Below are 20,603 nucleotides of genomic sequence, written 5' to 3' on the forward strand. Positions count from 1 at the left end.
TCAAGAAATGTTTAAGTACCTACACTGAGGACCTCATCACCAAAAGCTATTGCAGAGATAAACAGACTCAGAACTGAAATATCCCATTTCACAGAACAGTCATGATTATAATTAAATTGCTCCAGACATATCCTCCACTTCAGGGAGTCAAGACACCTATGATTGCCATTTCTAGAAAAGGGATACCAGGGCATAAAAAATATTTCTTCCTACTTGCTTTGCAACCCATCCTCTTCCCTTGAGCACAAGCCATGCCAAGGAAGGATTTTAAGCTGACAGGGGGCATTTCTTACATGATCCCACAGTGAAGGAAGGGAGGAGAGATTTTTCTGGTCCATAAGAACTTCTTGACAGGAGACCAAGCAGCTGATCCATCTGGATGAGAGGCTGTGTGTGCACTTCACCAGGACAGCTCGTGGTGAGAGGATTTCAACAATAAAGGTGCCACGGGATGGCCGTGACCTTATTGTCACTGCTCAAACACCACCCATGGCTTCTTTTGCTGAAGGGGAATTGTTCTGCAAAATGCACTGTGCAACACAGTTAAGTATGGTTTTTATATTAAATAAAGTGAATTTTAATGTGCTTTAACATAAAAGGGTGTTTTTCTACATTCTTCTGGAAATCTCACTGCATCAAGATTATCTCCTTACTGAGAATGAGGATTTGTTGTATTAACAATCAAGCTCATTTGCATACTTAGGTTTTCTGCCAATTAAATAACATACTTGTAGGTTTATTCTGTTTGCTAGTGAACAGAAGAAGGGAGAAATAGGCAATTTAAGTTGCTCTTCCCCTGTTACCACAGCTATCACCAAGTATTGAACATTTCTGCACTGTTGGCAGGTCAGAAGCAAATCTTATTTCTGAATTTTCTGTATGCCTTGAAATGACTTCAGCTTCAAAGAAAATAAAGCACCTTGAGCGACAATGTCAGATTCTGTCCTTGCAACTTTCAGTGATTCTGCACAGTGAACACATCAAAGTTCATCCAGTCAGGTATACTTGCAAATAATATAAATGAATAAATTAGGAAGTCATTAAAATATTACATTTTTTGTAAGATTCATTTTGCATCTCCAAAGAGTTCAAGTTTTTCAGAAAACGCACATATGGAAACAAAGGGCATTTGCAAACACATTCTATTGTATGTACAAATGTCACAGCAAAATAGACTTCTGTGTATGATAGTTTCACATTCATTTTTTTAAATATCAATATCTTAGCCTTTCCTAATCAGCTATTTTTTGATGAATATCATTACACTGAAAAGGAACAAAATTTAAATTAAATACTCTGTAATGAAAATTTCTGTATCACGCTCCCAATCCCACTTTGCTGAACAGAGCAAAGATCTTTTAAAGATGCTTCCATTAATGTCAAGTGTGAAGCACAGTTCAAATAATATACTTGGACTCCTAGCAGGTATTTCAAGCCAAGAAAAAAACCCATTCTGCTTGGAATGGGAATGTTCTTAGGCAGGAAGAGGAGGCCAGATCCCAGCTCTCCTAATGCATTCCAAATATCTTCCTTTTTAAGAACACTGCAGCACCTTACCATGGCTGGGAACAGTAATTTCTACACACATGCTCCAGGCTAATTAATTTCTAATGTCTCATAAAGATTTCTTTGGCCTGTAATCCAAGAATGGCCTGAACTAGCAGATTTGGGCTGGCCTTTTTCCCTTATATTCTCTAATATGAGAAACAGGAACGGGACATGCCCAGCTGGTTAAGTGGATTAAATGTTATCATTTTTCCTCTGAGATTACAGTGGAGGCCTGACTGAAATGAGTTGTCAGGTCGGTTCCCCAGTGGACATTTTATAACATAAAGCCATCACATATAACTGAATAGTGATATAAGAGGCAATACAGTCAATTCCCACTCCAGGGAAAACCAAGATTGACTCAGAAGTGAAATATATGCTTCCATCTTCCTGAAAGGGAGGTCTCTCCAGGTCACCTCAAGGTCACCTCTGAGGCTGTGTGCTAAGAATTCCTGTGTCTGCATAAGAACTGACAGTGGGGAAAGAGAAATAACACAAATTCATCTGTCAGTGCAGGCACTCCTCCTGCCTTCACAAAATGCAAACAATTCTGTCCCCCATCTAAAATATTACCTGTATCTCCACAGAACTGAGCTGCCCTGACAGACCTCAGCACATGCACGTTCTGTGATTATTCACAAGGATTCCCTGGCAGCTTTGGGAGAGTTTGGGTCTGTTTGGTTAAGGGTGTTTTACCTGATGGAGAGCCTGATTTTTAGAGAAATCTGGAGTGTACGAGTGATGTGAAATTTGAAACAAATAAAGAAAAAGCACCTTAAGTCAATCACAGAAAGTAGCCCACAACTTTTTAACCTTAAGGTTCCAGCGACTGTGTGATTTTTGTTTTCTTTCCCAGTGACCATAAGGAAGTTCAAGAATCTTTTGATTTGCAACAACCCTGATTGACTATATATATCAAAAACATCCCAATCAATGCTTTAAAAAAACCCAAAAAACAAACAAAAGAATCAATTGCCTTGAATGAGCACAACTCCAAATATGGAGAATTGCTCTCAGAAGAGTATGTTCAATACTAAAAATAATTGTAAAAAAGCACAAAAAAAACCCCCCAGAAGCCAAACCCAAGAACCAAACTCACTTAAAAACACGAGAATGTAGCAGGGTAACATATAAAGAAAGCTGCCATTTTGTTAGGCCTAGATCAAGAGAAAACAACATAAGTCTAACTTTGTTGAACATGTTGTTTGTGAATTATTCACTGAGACCTTAAGAGGAAATTAAAATGCCTGAGTTCTCATATTGAAATGCACAATCTTCTCCTGTTAAGTGAAAATATGTTCACTGTGGAAGAATTGCCTTCTGCACAGAAGGTTAGTTTAATGTTTTGGCAATCGAAACAAAATATTCCAAGTGGTTATTGCTGTACTTGCAAAGAGGGTGCCAATTATATTTGTAATGATGGACTTGGTGTTTTTCTTTGCAAATTCATGCACAGGCATCAAGGGGCCCAAATGGCTAAGAGTGGAATTTTGACTTTGGTGTTCCATGGCATTATGCAGGCAAAGAGAAAATTAAAAGATATAATGCTAAAAGCCACTTCTTTCCTCTCCAGGGAAGAAATGCAGTTATATATTTTAACCATCTATGCTCCACAAAATCCAGCTACACACAATCTGAAAGGAGCAATTCAAGTAATCACAGGAAAAATAATAAAAATTTTCCACAGGCTGGTTATTACAGAATGTTAAATATAAACCCCTGGTTCCATGGATGCAAATGAAAGGGCTGAATCTCAGCATCCAGCTAGTCCACATTTCTGCTCAGAGCTCTGATCATGTGGCAAAATTACAGGTGTACTTGAAAAGGCAGAATTCAGATTTTCATGCAGAAATCAGAAGTGCTGATTTGTGAACCAGTTCTCAGAGCTGAGTCTCTAAAGCCACACAGAACCAATGCAAAAATCAAACCAGGAACTGTATATATATATATATATATATATATATATATACACACACACATATATACACACAGTCTGGCTCTATATCCTATACAAGGCTCTATATCCTGTACAAGGCATGAAAATCATTCTTCAGCTGAGTAATCTGTGACATCCTGGTTTATCAAATAAAACACATTCCAGGAATAAAACTATTTACTTCTATAATCACTTAAGTCATGTTTTACATTAATACTTTATTCAAGAATAGTGACTTTTGATACCTTTCAACCCAGTTTCTCAGTTCACAGATATGTAAATAAACTGATTATTATGAAGCATTCCGAAAGGAGAAGAAAATACTTAAAAGAGCATAAAATGTCAGAGAAGAATCATAACTTCTTCCTAATAAAATAATGAACCAGCAGCTACTGTAGAACATGCCATGCAAGTCAAACCCACTACAGAATGAGGGCAGTACTTATGTAACACTTGTTGCCTGAAAAAGATGACCTTTGCCTCTGATCACTATTCCAGAAAATATCAAATATAAGCAGGATGTACCATGCTGGTCTCTGCCTCTCCTCTGCAGAGGGGGCAGTTCTGAACATTTTTGCCTCACCCAGTCCAGTGATTGACACTTTGAAAGAACCAAAACTCAGGCAGATCTGTTCTAGCAGGACAAGATTTTATATATTCACCCCTCATCCCTACTCAAAGTTCCTGGATCTTCCATTTTATTTCCTTCCTTTCTCAGCTGCTGTTGAAATGTGCTGGAAACACATGAGCTGGGAAAAGGCCCAGATAATTTGTCTGTCAATGGCCCTTTTGTGAAATCCAAGCTCAACTAATGCAAAAAGACCAGCTCAATTTGCAGCTTGGGTAGGAAAAAAAATAATTCCCTCCACAAGCAACAAAAGAAGGGCCAAGACCACTAGCAGAAGTATGACCAGTGCATCTGCAGGAAGAGCAAATTTTAAAGATTTGGATTTTCTGGAGGAAAGACAAAGTGATGTTTCCCATTGCCTTGCACAGCAGGAGCTGACCCTGTGTGGGTTTAGGGTACAAATTGAGGATATCTTTGCTCAGCTCTGCTTGAGAACAGTTGTCTCACAGCAAATCCATTTCACTTGACTTTGCACCATTTATCAGGACATAGCATTCACACGGTTAATTGGATGATTGCATTTATTACTCATTTTTTAAGGGCTTGATAAAATAGAAAATTATGCCTGAGTTTCACACCTCTAAAATCAGACAAGGGCTTCAGAAGACCCCACAATGAATTCTTTATGAGTCAGTCATTGTCCATGTTTGAATGGAAGCCACTTAGTGTCTCAGTCAATTTTATTGCACTAAAAGGAGGAGAACTCCTGTGACACTGGTCAGCCTTTCCCCTCAGGAAATAGCAATCCATTATGGGAACTGGACTAATTTTTCAAAGGATGCATTCAACCCATGCAGCGAATGTGCAATTAAACAGCCAATTGAGTATATGAATATTTAGAATCACTTCCCCAAGAGAAATGAAAGCGTTTAGGGTTACTGACTCAAATCAGGAAGAATTCAGTGTTTTATTCACCACTAGGACTTTAGAAATTTTTGTATTGACATAGAAAGGAAACAGAAAACAGGAACTACAGCTGGGAACACAAATAAGTCTGCAAACCAGCAGTGCCTTCTCAAAACATTCAGGGAAAATTGTGTGGCATCAGAAATGCAGAATAATCGATACCTACTTCTGGTCATTAACTTACATTTCCTCTCGTTTACTCTGCTAATAGCACATCTCTCCTTCCATGCAATCAGATCCAGGGGTTTGTAAGCAAAAAGGAAATGAGTAATAACCAGAAGTCCTTTTACTGATGCAACCAAAATGTTAATTACTCGAGAATATTGACAAGTTGTGCTATAATTATGCATCCTTCCAGACATCAATTGCTGTTCTCCTACCCCACCCCTTATATTTTTCTAACTGCTTACAAGAGCAAATTACTTTTTCCCATTTCTACTGTAAAAAGTGGAGTGAGAATTCCCTCTTTAATTTACTGCAGTGCACTCGACTAAGGGGATAAGAGAGCAAATTTTTGTCAACTATTTCACTCTCATGTGGACAGACACAGATTGGATTTATAACTGCACTGGCACTGTTTCACTTTTAGGTGGCACAGGTCACAGTACATCATCCCTCAAATGCTGGATGAAGTTGGAGGAAAATTGACAGGCTCAGCTAAAAATTATTCTGGATACTAACAGCCTTCGAGGAACTGAACAGAGAGCTCAGTGTGACTTGGTTCCAACCAGGAATACAAAGACACTGTTTGTGACTTTCTATTTGGCTGCTTTTTTAGTCATCAACTATAAATGTCTCAAGACAGTAGGACTTCCTGATTTTCTTTCCCACAGTACCTCACACTGAGGGGAAAATGTATTGTAATTGGTACGTTCAATTTTTTTTTTCCCAGCTATGTTTAAACTAAGTTCACCAACAAAGAATTAAAATATGACTGCAGGATGAATCATTAGGTGATAAATCTGCACAGAGAGGGGTTTTTGACTCTGGTACATTCCTCAGTGGACTGGGGTGCATTTCTTAGTCCACCCAACCCAGATCAGATCTATGGTATGGGGACAGGGTTTCTCCAGGCTTCTGGAACTATTATGGTTTGTTCCTTCTGCTCAAAAGGAATAAATAAGGATTGCTGTCAGTCAGATCAGGAGGAATGTAACTGAGAATTGTTACCAATGAATTACCAATCTCTCAAATGTCTCACTTTCTGATGAAGGAAGGCCAATGGTCCTTCTTCAAAACAAACATAAAATTTTCCAGTATTCACTAAAGATCAAAACAGCTTATACATGACTCCAAGAATCAAAAATCAGGAAGAGGCAAGCAGGTAACTGAAAGAATCATTCAGAACACAGGACTGATGAGTGTGAAACCTTAATTACATAATCACCTTTCTGCTGTAGACTACTATGCAGTTTTTTTGAAGGCCTGGGTAGAATTTGTTTATGTAGGAAGTAGATGAGAAATGCACAGGGACTATTCCTTAGACTGTGTGATATCTCCCAGATTAAAGAGGCTGTTTCAGGAAGGGGAAGGTTAAGAACATGAGCACAATAAATGCAGTCTTTGGAGGAAGAGAAAAAGGATAAAGAATAAAAGCAACTAACTCAAAGGAGAGAATCTCTGATAAATTCAGGGGAGACAAAGGCTAAGGAAAAAGGACCACCAAGCCACTAGTGCTTCCTTCAAGACAAAATAAGAACTAGCACACACTGTACAAATAAAACTGGCTAGTTAGCAAAATCTGCACCAACAATTTGAATGAATCAACCTGAATTCAGTTTGGACTTTCAAGAAAAGCTCTCAGGATTTTGGGAATTGAGATGAGATTTTAAGAGGATGGTAAATTAGAGAAAACCTGAAAAACAGGATGCTCTTCCAGTGGATGTTACTAGATAATCCCTTCAGATCCAGATCCCCAGGTATAGTTTTACATGTTTCTATAATTTTTATTTATATTGCCTATATCTGTGGCTTGACTTTTCAAGAAGGGCTTTAGGAAGGGATATAATATCATTAAAAGTCCCACAGCACTCATATGGGGAAATGTGTGTATATTGAGACTTTAGGAGCCTTGGAAAAAATTCTGCTGTCCAAAAAAAGGCCAGAAAAAACCTCAACCAAGATAATGAAATTTGTATCAAGTGTTTATGTTCCCTTAAAAATGTTTGGTTTTTTAACATGGTTTTTGTGTACATTTATTTGCACACTCTGTATATATGTATATAAACATACACACATATATTTGTGTATCTCCAGGGAGGGAGGAAGGGATGGAAGGAAAGGGAGGGACCTCGTTAAATGGAGATTTACAACGTAAACTATCATCTTCACAATTGTATGTGCTAGCCATAAAAAGTACCAGAGGGAAGGAAATAAACAATGTAGACTGAGTAGAAAAGTGAAATTACTTTTTCCAAAGTAAACTTATTTCAAATTAACACAGTTATTAAACTGGAGCCTTTTTGCAAATTGCCTTGATTCTGGGAATCTTTACTATTTTCCATTTAGCAAACCTTATCTATAAGGGCTTGCCAATACCTTCTGCATAAACACCCAAGCCTCCACATTGCTAAACTTTATGACAGTTAAAAAGCAATTTTATGAATATTTATGAAGGCAGTAAATTATTAAAATAAATATAGATATTTACACAGTAGAACAACATCTTCATTTAATGGATGTGGAAAAAATGTTAATATGTGGACATTTTAAAGATGAAGTGGTTTGGCCTTCAGGGCTTTTGTTACTCTATTAAAAGTTAATTTAGGACAAAAATTATGGCTTTTTTCACGAATTGCAACCCCTAAAGATTAAATCATGATCAAGACACACAATATTTTTCAAAAAACGAGTCTGTTAATGACATTTCCAGAGGCTGGATATTGAAGCCACTGTGCAGTTCTCCCTGAAAAAGCCTCCTCTGGCTTCTTTAACGTGCCCAGAGCAGTGACACACACACACACGTGCCCAGAGCAGTGACACACACACACACGTGCCCAGAGCAGTGACACACACACACGTGCCCAGAGCAGTGACACACACACAGATGTGCCCAGAGCAGTGACACACACACACATGTGCCCAGAGCAGTGACACACACTCAGAGGTGCCCAGAGCAGTGACACACACACACATGTGCCCAGAGCAGTGACACACACTCAGACGTGCCCAGAGCAGTGACACACAGATGTGCCCAGAGCAGTGACACACACTCAGAGGTGCCCAGAGCAGTGACACACACACACACGTGCCCAGAGCAGTGACACACACTCAGAGGTGCCCAGAGCAGTGACACACAGATGTGCCCAGAGCAGTGACACACACACACACGTGCCCAGAGCAGTGACACACAGATGTGCCCAGAGCAGTGACACACACACACGTGCCCAGAGCAGTGACACACACACAGAGGTGCCCAGAGCAGTGACACACACTCAGATGTGCCCAGAGCAGTGACACACACTCAGACGTGCCCAGAGCAGTGACACACACTCAGATATGCCCAGAGCAGTGACACACACTCAGAGGTGCCCAGAGCAGTGACACACACTCCGATGTGCCCAGAGCAGTGACACACACTCCGATGTGCCCAGAGCAGTGACACACACTCAGAGGTGCCCAGAGCAGTGACACACACTCAGATGTGCCCAGAGCAGTGACACACACTCAGACGTGCCCAGAGCAGTGACACACACTCAGAGGTGCCCAGAGCAGTGACACACACTCAGATGTGCCCAGAGCAGTGACACACAGATGTGCCCAGAGCAGTGACACACACACACACGTGCCCAGAGCAGTGACACACACTCAGAGGTGCCCAGAGCAGTGACACACACAGACGTGCCCAGAGCAGTGACACACACTCAGACGTGCCCAGAGCAGTGACACACACACACGTGCCCAGAGCAGTGACACACACACACATGTGCCCAGAGCAGTGACACACACACACTCAGATGTGCCCAGAGCAGTGACACACACACGTGCCCAGAGCAGTGACACACACTCAGAGGTGCCCAGAGCAGTGACACACACACACGTGCCCAGAGCAGTGACACACACACACACGTGCCCAGAGCAGTGACACACACTCAGATGTGCCCAGAGCAGTGACACACACTCAGATGTGCCCAGAGAAGTGACACACACTCAGAGGTGCCCAGAGCAGTGACACACACTCAGACGTGCCCTAGGGCACAGGAGCTGGGGGATACCGAGGTGCCTTTGCCAATCTTTCTGCCACCACACATTTTATGCTGTTAGAATATGTTGTCTGCAAACACAGTGGGCAACTCAAGGTGCTCTTTCTCAAGAAGGTGCTCTACACCACATGAGGGATGAGCTCAATCACTGGTAATAAACTTCACCAGCTTTCCCCAGCCACATTTATGGATGCTCCTGGTTCAAGGACACCAGGAGCCTGCTCTGACCTCCTGTGACTGCCTACTCAGCCTCACCAGTGACCCCAATAGCCCAAGTTGCACCAAAACACAAATTTTCCTTCTAGCCAGGACACCAGGAGACAGTCACCTTCAATCTCAAGGTGTGAGAAAACAAGTGTTCTTTTTATGGCAATTCCCTCCAGAGCTTGTGCCTCACTTCTCTTCTACACTTGCCTCATTTCAGCTCCCTGCTTAAGAAAATTTTTCTTCTTCCTTAATCCAGCCCCTCTTTATTCAGCAACAATCCAGATCTTACAAGTGTCTCAGACGAGTCACAAGATCCCTTCAGGAGCTGTTGAAACAGTTTAATTTTTTTTCCTTCTGTCAGTTTTTCAGCACTGGGAATTATTCTGGCTAACAAGACCAAAAGGAGTTGGTTGTGCCAAGCTCCCTGTCACACCAGTGCTCCCACAGCTCAGTCCACAGCCTCAGTTTGTCTTGCTGTAGGAAATTGCCACCCCAGGTGCTGGCTGCAGTAAATTCCTGAAACTTTCAGCTGCATTTGAAAAGGAACCTGCCTGTGCAATACTCTTACTTGCTCCTTGAAGCCTTTCTACCATTCCTTTTCCCCCACTTTTTATATTAATCTTATAATAGAGTCTTGCTCAGATTACTGATCTAAGTGTCCTCACAATGGTAAAATCCCCTTCTCAAACCCCTGCTCACTCTGAGATATAGATACAGATATAGATAGACAGATAGATAGACAGACAGATTGATAAACAGACAGATAGATAGATATACATTTATATATATATATATAAAAATACATGGCACTTTGCACTTTTTTTTCTTTGTTTTGTTTTTTAATCACAGCAATGTAAACCACTTGGTTTGTTCTTTTATTTGTTGGGTTTTTTTCCCCCAGTCAATGCTCTTGTTGACACCCTGCTATAAAGGTAGGCTCCACACTCTTTATAGCTGTAATTTATGATGTGGCTGAGGTAACACATTCCTTGTTTGGAAAGGTCCAGCTCAAGGGATCAGGATGTGTCCCTGTGGCTCTGGACAGGTGCCCACTGCCAGGGCTGCTGCCCCTCTCACCCTGCAGAAAGCAAGTTCTGATCCAGGGGAACAGACACACAACACCCCCAGTGCAAGCTGAAAATCGTCTCCAATTACAAAAATAACTCCAGGTCAGATTTCTGCAAATCTTGTTCTCACAAAGCGGCTTGAATTTATGAACCTTACGAAATTTAATCAGAATTACTCATGTTTAAGACTAAACTGCATATTTTAACAGCACATTAACTTCAGGCTTTTCTGCATACTCCAAATTCTCTGTACATTCCAATTTCAAATTACTCCAAGCTCTGAACTCTGTTGTTTTCAGTGTCTAAAGATATGAAGAGATGGGCACAGTCTGAAAGACTGAAAGTAGAAGCTCCAAATTATTTTCAACCTTAATCCTCCCCCAATTTTGTACCTTATCCAATCTCTATAAACTAAATCTATACTGCAAAAATGCTGTCATTTATAGAACTATTTTTCCAAATATTCAAATTTCCATCACTTGGACTTATTTCTGTAAATTAGCCCCTTGAACATGAAGCTCTTTTCTACCAGAACATCCTTTCTCTTAATGTGATGTAAAGACAAAAGAAATGTTGTTCAGTTTTCATGGTGATTTTTTTTTCTGCCAGCAGTAGTTTATTATTTCTTTCAGGTTTTTTCCAAAGGACTCAGTTTAGAGAGAAAGAACAGTCAAAAAACTTTTAAAAGGAAAATTAAATACACAAAAGGGGAAAACAGAAAAAAAAAAAACACATGAAAAACAGCAGTAAAGAGAGAAAGACAAAAAGTATAACTGTGCAAGGGAGATACAACTGAAAAATAGAGACATAATTAGAAATTGTTATGAAGATGGAACCTCAGTGCAGGGTCCATAATAATAATAAGACTCAAATCCAGAGTGAGATACTTGCATAATATAAAGTAATAATAATGAAACATTAAAGGAAATTAACACATGAAAAATCCAAGTTAAATACAGAGAGTGGAAAGAAACCCACTAAGTATATATGTATATATAGCCACAGCTCTCTTATGAACTAGTGCTCTGTTTTAATGCGATGTAAAACCAAGCACATGGAAGGCAGAGATAAGGAAAATATAGGGAGAGGGAAATATCTGCTGAAACAGAAATGTGAGACTCAGTAGTACAGAAACATAAACATTAAGGGGGAAAAAAGATACAAAGAGTGGATTCAGCAGAGAGATACTGGGCCCATTTAAACCAGCAGGACTTGCAGTTTAAAGCAATATTTCACATCCAATATTCCTTAGGAAAGGAGAATCTACTTCAGATAATCTTTCTACACTTTTTCTGATAGTTACGAGCAAAGTCAAGTTTACAATTATTGCACTGCCAAAAAGACACAAATTATATTCCAAGAAAGGGTAGCTTACAGCCTCAAGAAAAAGGGCAAACCTTCTACCTGTGTGAGGAGAACATGCAAAGTAGGTTTGGGTGGTTGTAATTGTACCTCAGACCCTGAGCACACATTTGGAGTCACTGATCACACTGATCACACCACGCTTTGGATTGTGCTGTGTAACAGACTCTGAATGTGCAGAACTGATTCTTTTGGAGCACCAGAAGTGTAGCTATTGCACCTCAGCCATTAAACAGCACATATCTGAGACCAGGCTACAGCCAACCCACACCAAAAGCTCCTGAGATGTGCCTTGTCCTCAGCACCTCCTGGTTTTCCCCTCTTCAGGCTGCTCAACATGTTAATTCAGACACAGTGAGCATTCACAGGAACACAAATTGGTAAAAAGTCCATCTCACAGACAGTGCTGTTACAGCAAACTTCACATCTTTATCAATCCCTGCTTTATGAGCCCTGATTGCTGTTTCATTGGCTTTGTCAGCAGTGAAATGCAGGAGCAGATCTATTGCTGGAAATGATGGGCAACAACCGAGTCCCAGCAATGACAACTGACCTTTCACGGGCGTAATTAAATTGCATCTAAATAATTTAAATAAACAGCTAAAGCTACTCAGTTGAAAATGGCATTTTTATTGAGACAAATCTTATTCCTATAGAAAAAAACATTAAGTGGTTATTTTCTGAGTCTGTGTTGAAGTCCTGGCTGTGCCTTCTATGGCCAACAGAGCAAGTCCCGATTTACTTAATTGCAAGATCTGGAGTCACTGCTCTTTTATAATTGCTTTTGTGAATTGGGAATGAATTGTTTAGGCATTTACTGAGCTACTACACTTCCTGTATTTTCTGAAAGTCAAACCAGCATTTTTGTTTGTAAGATATTTGCAACAGAAGCAGTTACTGGACGTTTAGAGTTTAAATGTGGTTTATATGTTGAGTCTATTGTTTAGTGCAAAAGTGGATTAGTGAGCTGCTCTGTGCTCTCTGCCAGAGCAGGACTTGGAGAAGATGGATACACATGCACCCATGTACAGCCTCCCCAGACACAATCCCTTCTCCTTTATTATTTCTCTCAGTGATTTCTTTGTTTGTCAAAAGGCTTCTAGTACACCCAGAGAAAATACAGCAGAGTGCTGGGGCACCGCAAGATATGCAGCAAAATAAACAACTCTAACACATAAAAGGCACTGCAGAGTGACAGTGTTGAGCATTGAGGAGGAATGTGAATGTCAGAAAATCCGGACTTACTGGGGAAAAATGGAAAACTCTTTGTTTTCCTATTTTCAAACTCAAAAAACCCTAAAAAACCCAAAAAACAACCTACCAAATGTGTAACTAACCTTATACAGCAAAGGTGATTGTCCCAGCTTCAAAAGTGCAATTTTTTTGGTCACGTTTGTGATGGTTTGAACCCGGATCAGGTCTTCCATGGTCCCATACTGGACATCAACCAGCTCTGCCTGCAAAGAGGAGACAAAATTCAGGCTATAGCAACAACCACACATCCCTGAGGGTGCTCCTTGCACAGAAACAAAGCTGTTTGCACAAGCATCTGAGCAGAGTCCTGCAATTGCCTTACTCCAACTTCTAATCAGCAATATCTGTAATAGCAAAGACCTTGAATGTTCAATCTGACAAATATTTTTTTCCAGTTTTAGTTCATAACTCATCAGCTGTGATAAACTATCGCCCCCTTTTTTTTATTTCCCCCAGTGGTTATAAGAGATGCTGATTCTGATGAGAATTTCCCCTATGAGCTACAGAAATTTATTTAAAACTGTGCAAGGGATACTAATTCACTTCTCTTTATTTTATTAAAAATAATCAGAGTTTTGTGAAGTATTTCAGGAAATGGGTGAGTATACTGGTCACTTCTGAAAATACACAGGTAACACAAACTCCACCAATACACAGTTTTGTTTTGTGTCTCACATAACCCCTGAGCAATCTTACCTAACTACTGAAGTATTTTCTTTTAATCCATCAGTTATCCAAGCAACACACTCAGAAAACTACAGTGATAACAGACTATGCTGTGATGTGTATACTTCTATATTGATACATATTTTTCAGAATATTTAGAGTAATTTAGATCTAAAAGTGTTTAAAACATGAAGATCTTCAGCTCTTCAGTTAGGATTCTGCAAGAAAATACAGTACACGTTCTAATTTATTATTAAATGTCAAGCACTGGCAGTAATGGAAAAATATTTCGAGATGAGTTTTCAAGTATTTTTTTAAAATATATAATTTAACAATGACCAAGGGCATTTTTCTCACACATTTGTGGCAATAAAATCTGGAAAAAACAAAGTAAGAGGATAATCAGTCTTATACATGACTATTTCAGAATGTTATGAAGCTCTCAGGACACCAGTGAGGACATTCTGGAACCTCTAAATCCCTACACAGTGCTCACATAAAACACAAGTACAAGAAGACATGAGAATATTACATCAGTGTTTAAAAACTAAAATAAGAGGGGAAGTACAAGATGGAAAAGTTTTCTCTTTCAGTTCAGTTTTGTAACTTAAGTATGGATTCACTGCCAAAGGCAACAGTTCTGACTTTGGGTATCCCTACACAAACTGTTTAAATTCGAGCAGCAGTTCTTCTGGATGTGTAGGATGTGTGAAATTTTAGTAGATTCCTGAACATGGGTATTTTAGGAAAGTATTTACCCTTAAAAAACTGTGTCTGTGTGTGAGTTTGCACCCAACATTCAAGTTGAAACCATACAAAAACTTTGCCAAGGTTCCTGTCTTCGGAAATTCTTCTGAATTCTTCAGATAGGTTTCCAAGTCTGTAACATGTCATCAGTGCTGTACAAACCACGTATGTGGAAAGGCCAGCCAAAGGTATAAGACCCTTCTGAACAGGTAAATATCATATTTAACACCAAATAATGAAAAGTAGAACAGGAAAGCTCACACTTCACACTGTTTCCTCTGAAATATATTGGGGTTTCAATATCTCAAGAATTAGACAATCATTTAGCCAAGAGAACTTTTTTTCCTGTGTGGCCACAGTATTTGGTAAGTAGAATAAGATCAGGTGAAGATTTCATAAATGGAGAAGGTATCTTATGTTTTACCTGACTTTATGCCTTTAAAACTGGAGAGTTTTAAAGAATTAACCTTTAAAAACAGAAAGGATATTTACCAGGGTGCTTAAATTCACAAAGTTTTTACCTCTTTCTGTAGTTCTCATCTTTATTTTAATTTCTACCTACACATACATCATTAAATCAAATACTTATTAGTGTCTCAGAAGTCTTATGGCTTGAGAGGTTACTGGAGGTTGTATCTAGGTTGATTTCTAGGGGTACCTCTCTCTAATTCCTTTGGACCCAAAGCCTTCCTTACCCACCCTCCAAAACAAAAATCAGGGCTGTCTTTATTTGTATGAGAGAAAGCACACTGACTTTTCCTGAGGCAAAACCAAACCCAAACGTGTAAGATAATGAAGGATTTGCTTCTCCAGGATGCCCGTGTGGAAAGGAGCTCCCTGCCCAGCTGCATTGCTGTGCTGCTGCTCCAGGGTGCGATCCCCCGCTCTGTAAACAACACAACTACATGTTTGCACAATTATTAATGCGTTTAGCTCCTGCCCCTGGATGTTCTGAGTTAATTTATGGATGCAAGCTGCATCTTCAAGAGCGGCTCGCTGGTCTTTCCCAGGCAGCACGTGCTCAACAAGAGAGAGGCAGAACAGGAGACCTGCACAAGCACAGCTCATTTTTTAATTATGTGGGAAACAGGAGTCGACTCCCTGCTGCCCCAAACGCTCTCAAAACCATGTGCTTTGCTGCAAAGCTAGCCCCAGTGCCAGAGCTATTAAGTGCATTCATATATTGAGAGTACGTGTAAGAAATTGCATCATGAAGGAGCAGCTGGGTGTAAATATAACAGAGTTTTGTGGGCCTTCATCACACACCTTCCACGTGAAATACAGATATGTCAAAGCTCAAAGGTTATCACACTCTGGAAACAGCATGTACAGCCTAGCACCAAGAGCTCTGCACAATTTATATCACCCTTAACTCCAGCTAAAATGACAAACAAAAATTGAATTAAATCTTTCCTTGAGTAAAACTACATATGGCTCATCTCTGGCCAAGTGAAGTCAGTAACTCACTGGGAGAGTTTAGAACAAAGTCGTAACATTTTGGCAATACTATCTAGACTGTAATAAGTACACATTAAATTATGAACACAGTTATACAGATTATTCTTACCCCTTCCTTTATTCTGCACTTGAAAGCATAAGTAAAATTTGTAATAAAAAGAAAATAGTTTGCAGTGTTAATGAAATCTAATCAAATACAGCACAGTAATACTAGCTCAGACTAGTCTGGTTTTGGTTTTATTGGGTGGATGGGGACTCAACTAATTGGGACCCTTACTTCTAATATAAAATAAAATATTGAAAAAATACAACCTCAAAATAATGGTGAAGAATCCTACTGAATCCAGACCTTCTACCTTCTTAATAATCCACTCAGAAGCTGACAGACCATTTGTGATGCATGAAGGCCTATTTTAGTCACAACATTCCTAATACCTCCAAAAGTGAATAAAGATTAAATTTCCTATTATTTCTCTCCTCTGTTTTTAGAAATGCTTACAACATCACATAATCCTCATTTTACACATAACAGCTTTTTGAAAAGCAAAACACCCCATTCCCAACTACCCATATTTGATAAACTGCTTTCCTGTGGTAGGATAATTCTGTTCCAAAACAAAAGAGAACTCATCCTTTTATCAGGTGCTGAAAAAGAGCACTTGTCTCCTTGGTTTAGCTATGCCACAGTAAATCCTCTTACCCTAAAACTGGGAAACTGCTAAAGAATGAGTTGTTTTATCCATCTGAATTAGGTACTTACTCCTCGAATCATTTCAAGCTATGCTGGTTGAGAGATATGACTATTTAGGAACAAATTGTGATGTGCATTGTGGAGTTCAGTGGTATTCCCCCATGCATGAAATGAAGTAAGGGTAGGTAATAAAACAAACATTTTTAGGAAAAGTAATTATTTTATGTTAGACAACTTATTAGTTTCTAAGTCCCGAGATGATGCTCAGTGAGTTGTAAACATTCTATCTTAAAAATTCTAACAGAATCCCCCCAAAACAGAAAAGACAAACGCTCTAAAAATGCCACAAAAAACAGTCATGGATTTTTATCCTAATTTCTTCAACTTATGTCCAACATTAAACAGAATAAAAGAGTATACTTCATCCAGTCATGGATGACACAGAGGAAAATAGGTCTTGCAAAAGAAAAATAAGAATAACTACAGGAAGCAAGTGGCAGCTGGGGTCTTGAAGATGCTGGATACCATTTTTAAACCTTGCCTTCTTGCAGATTCTCAGACAATTAAAAAGGAGCAAGATAAATAGGTTGAAAATAAAAACAGAAATATATTTGTCTTATCACATTCTCATCAGTCCACTTCACTGAGGAGAGGGATTTAATAACTGAATTATATATCCAAAACACTGCCTGAGAGGCAGATCGTGGCTGATCTGTCAGGGGCACACAAGGCAGCAAAAGACTCAGGGAAGAAACCACTGAAGGGAAAAAAACCCAAAAAACCCAACACAGAACTCAAAGGTGGTACACCAAGGAAGGATGTTTCCCACAACCACCAAAATGTGGATGCAGTCAGTGCAGGTAAGAAAGCAGCTCTTAAACTGAGCTCTTAATAGTTTAGCAGAAAACAAGCCCAAAGCAGCACAGAGAATGGCTGTGCTGAAAAGTCCTCTCCTCTTCATGCTGCCTGTTGGTAGTGCTACAGTTCAGTAACCTGAAATGATGAATATATTTTATCAAATACCAAGATTCTCACCCATATTAATGAATGGATTCTGTACAAACTGTTGGGGAACTCAGGGCTGTGGAAGCTGCAGGTATGAAAATGACACAGGCAAGCTCATGTTCCTCATATTCTCATATTCACAGTTCCTGCCTACCCACCAAAAGCTTTCAGAAATAGATTCCCTAAAGAAACTCCGAGTACTGAAGAAAATTTAATATTTAATATTAATAAACATTGTTCATTCCTTAGAATTAAGGCAATATCTCCAAAAAGCACACGTGTAATTCCAGAACCACCAACCCTCAGTTCTGTGACTGCTCAGCCTTACTCCATCCTCTCCTTCCATCCAGGCCAGTGCCCTTCATTTGTCCTTCAACGTTCAGCTACTATTTTCAGGTTGTTCACAAAATAAAGGCAGCAGAAACATCCTATGCACAATCAATCACAATTAAATAACCTTCAACTAGTCATCCTGCCTAAAATAAAACTCCAAAATATATTTGCAAATTGTATCTGAGAAGGCAACAGTCTGCAATCAGGGCATGAGGCAAACTTTAATTAAACACATCGCTGTAATTTATTTGCACAGCTCTGAAATTGAGGCTGAAGGCAGCATTCAGCAGAGCATAAAAGTAAACTCAAGCTGGTTGTAGATCAAAGCTGGACATCAACAAACGTGAAGAAAGCTGCAAATATAAAACTAGCTGATCTTTAAAATTAGAGCAAAGGAAGAAAGAGAAGGGGAGATAAGGGAGCTGTGCCAAATCCTTTGTTGGTGTAAACTCTGTTATGCTTTCTGACCAGAGCTGTTCCCATTCCAGCCACAAGCATCCTTCAATAATCAGGGAGCCACAGCTGCCTCCTTTTTATTGCCACCAACCACCAAGATCCAAAATACCCATCCAGAAGTTTTATATACTTACTGTATTTCTACGGAAATGTTAATGTCCAAAGTTGTCTTTCAATCATTTTTCCTTCACTTGGCTCCAGGTAAAAAAGATGGCAGAGACCCTGTGTGAGCCCACACAGTAAATAATTCTATATCTGCATTAACTGAAGATGATTTTTCTCTGTTACAAGACTAAGAGATCCTTCTGACCAACAGTGTCAGGGAAGATTTAAATCAGAGAATTTCAGTCTTGCTATGTATTTTACCTACAAGCCTTGCTCCTCAAAGAGATTCATGATATCTTTTCTTCATGGTTGCTAGCACTTTACTCTACAGAAGCTTTCTTTTCTTTGCTTCAATATTCCTGCTCCCACAATAGAATTCTGGAGCATTTCAATACAGTGTGACTCACTGTATTCAGCTTACAGTCAGAAAGGGTTCTTTGTGTCTAGGTTTTATCACATAAAATTGCACGCTGCATTACAGTGAGAGCTAAAGCTGTAATTTGTACTAAAACAACAGAAAAAAGATGTCCCTTAACCTCAGTTTGATGGAGTTTGGCCTTGCAGACAGAGTTCAGTCACAGACACTTTGTGGTGAGCCCTCCCCTGGTCCCAGCTCACACAGCCCCATCCCACAGGGCCCTCACAGCCCCCTCCTGCTGCTGCAGGACCATTTTTGGAAAGATACTCAGGTTAAACTTTTTTGCTTCCCTGCTTCCTACAGTTTATTGCAAGGCTTTTTTTCCTACCAACTCCGAGGGAGACTGAATCAAGATCGAAGCATTTTACAGCCTACAGAAGGGAGCTCTTGTGTATTTTATGGCTAAAGAGCCCCAAATAAATCTGAACTGACACAACTCAGCTCTCTATTTTTTTTCCCCATTTTATTTTTTTCTTATTTTAATTTACATAACCCCCAACTCTCTTCCCGATCATATTCTTTGTGTTTCCCAAAAGACAAAACTAGTATTTAACTAGGACTTCTTAACTCATGATGTCCAGCAAGATATGCAAACATATTAGGGTAGGGATTTTTTCATATTTTCTAACTATATTTTCTTTCTAACTTCCTTATGATATTTTACATAATACATACAAATCTAGCTTTTCAAGTTTTTGACATAAAATATTGTTATTTTCAGACACATTTAACTGACATTTACTTATTTTAGAATCTCTAAGAACAACGCCTTTTGCTGCAAAAAATTGAAGGACACAAGATCATTAGTTGCTTAAAATACTATCAGAAATATTATTTCAAACTTTCATTAAGCAGTGCTGATTGCCACTTCACATGGGACAAAATTTTAAATCTTAATTATTCTTTCTTGCATGTGTTTAATAATATTTATATGCTCCCGTTTTTAAGAGTTAACTGCAAGGCTCTTTAGTAGCATTAGTCCCTAAAGCATAAAGTCACATTGCTCATCCTTTCCTGAGAAAAAAGAGTAATCTGTATTTGCCAGCCTGCTTGGTTTAGCTTATTCAGAGGTAATTATTCATGCAAATATACATTTACAAATTACATGGACTGAGGATAAACTAAACAAAACAGAATTACTCAGCTGTGATGTGGCATCTTAAAAAAATAAATCATAAGCTACATATGTACACAGGAAATTGTAATGGTGAGATTTAAACTTGGCCTTAAAATGTTCAATGAAAGGGGTTTATGTCAGAATGCAGTCCTACTGTGTCTGAATTGAACAAATTCTCAAGGCTGGGTGGAAGTTTGGCTGCTGGGAAACACAGGGAATGAACACAAGACATCCAGAATGTCCTCCTTCAGTCATTTATATCACCCTGAATTAAAACCAGGCCTTCCCTCCTACAGTAGCCACAAGCATCAAGCCTCAGAGAAGAAGCCTGGAGCCCACAGAAGGTGTCTAAAAGCACTTTTCTCCACAGCCAGGCTCTCAGGAGAGCTGTGGCAGGGATGGATCCACCTCAGGTGGGCAGGACAGGGACCAGACTGAGCTGGGGGAGCTCCCTGCACCTGCTGGGAGGCTCAGGTGAGCAACAGCAAAATGTGAGT

The 20,603-nt window shown here is 39.5% G+C and overlaps 1 protein-coding gene across 6 annotated transcripts in view; it reads right to left on the minus strand.

Annotated features, from left to right (window-relative positions):
• NAALADL2 (N-acetylated alpha-linked acidic dipeptidase like 2) overlaps positions 1-20,603 on the minus strand; it is a 417,141-nt gene that overhangs the window by 153,580 nt on the left and 242,958 nt on the right. For all 6 annotated transcript variants that reach the window (XM_063408209.1, XM_063408206.1, XM_063408207.1 and 3 more), the window contains one exon: positions 13,194-13,313. In XM_063408209.1, the coding sequence (XP_063264279.1) occupies positions 13,194-13,313 (120 nt within the window). The remainder of the gene's footprint in view (positions 1-13,193; positions 13,314-20,603) is intronic.

Source organism: Prinia subflava, chromosome 11 (assembly GCF_021018805.1).
Source record: "Prinia subflava isolate CZ2003 ecotype Zambia chromosome 11, Cam_Psub_1.2, whole genome shotgun sequence".
Lineage (NCBI taxonomy): Eukaryota > Metazoa > Chordata > Aves > Passeriformes > Cisticolidae > Prinia > Prinia subflava.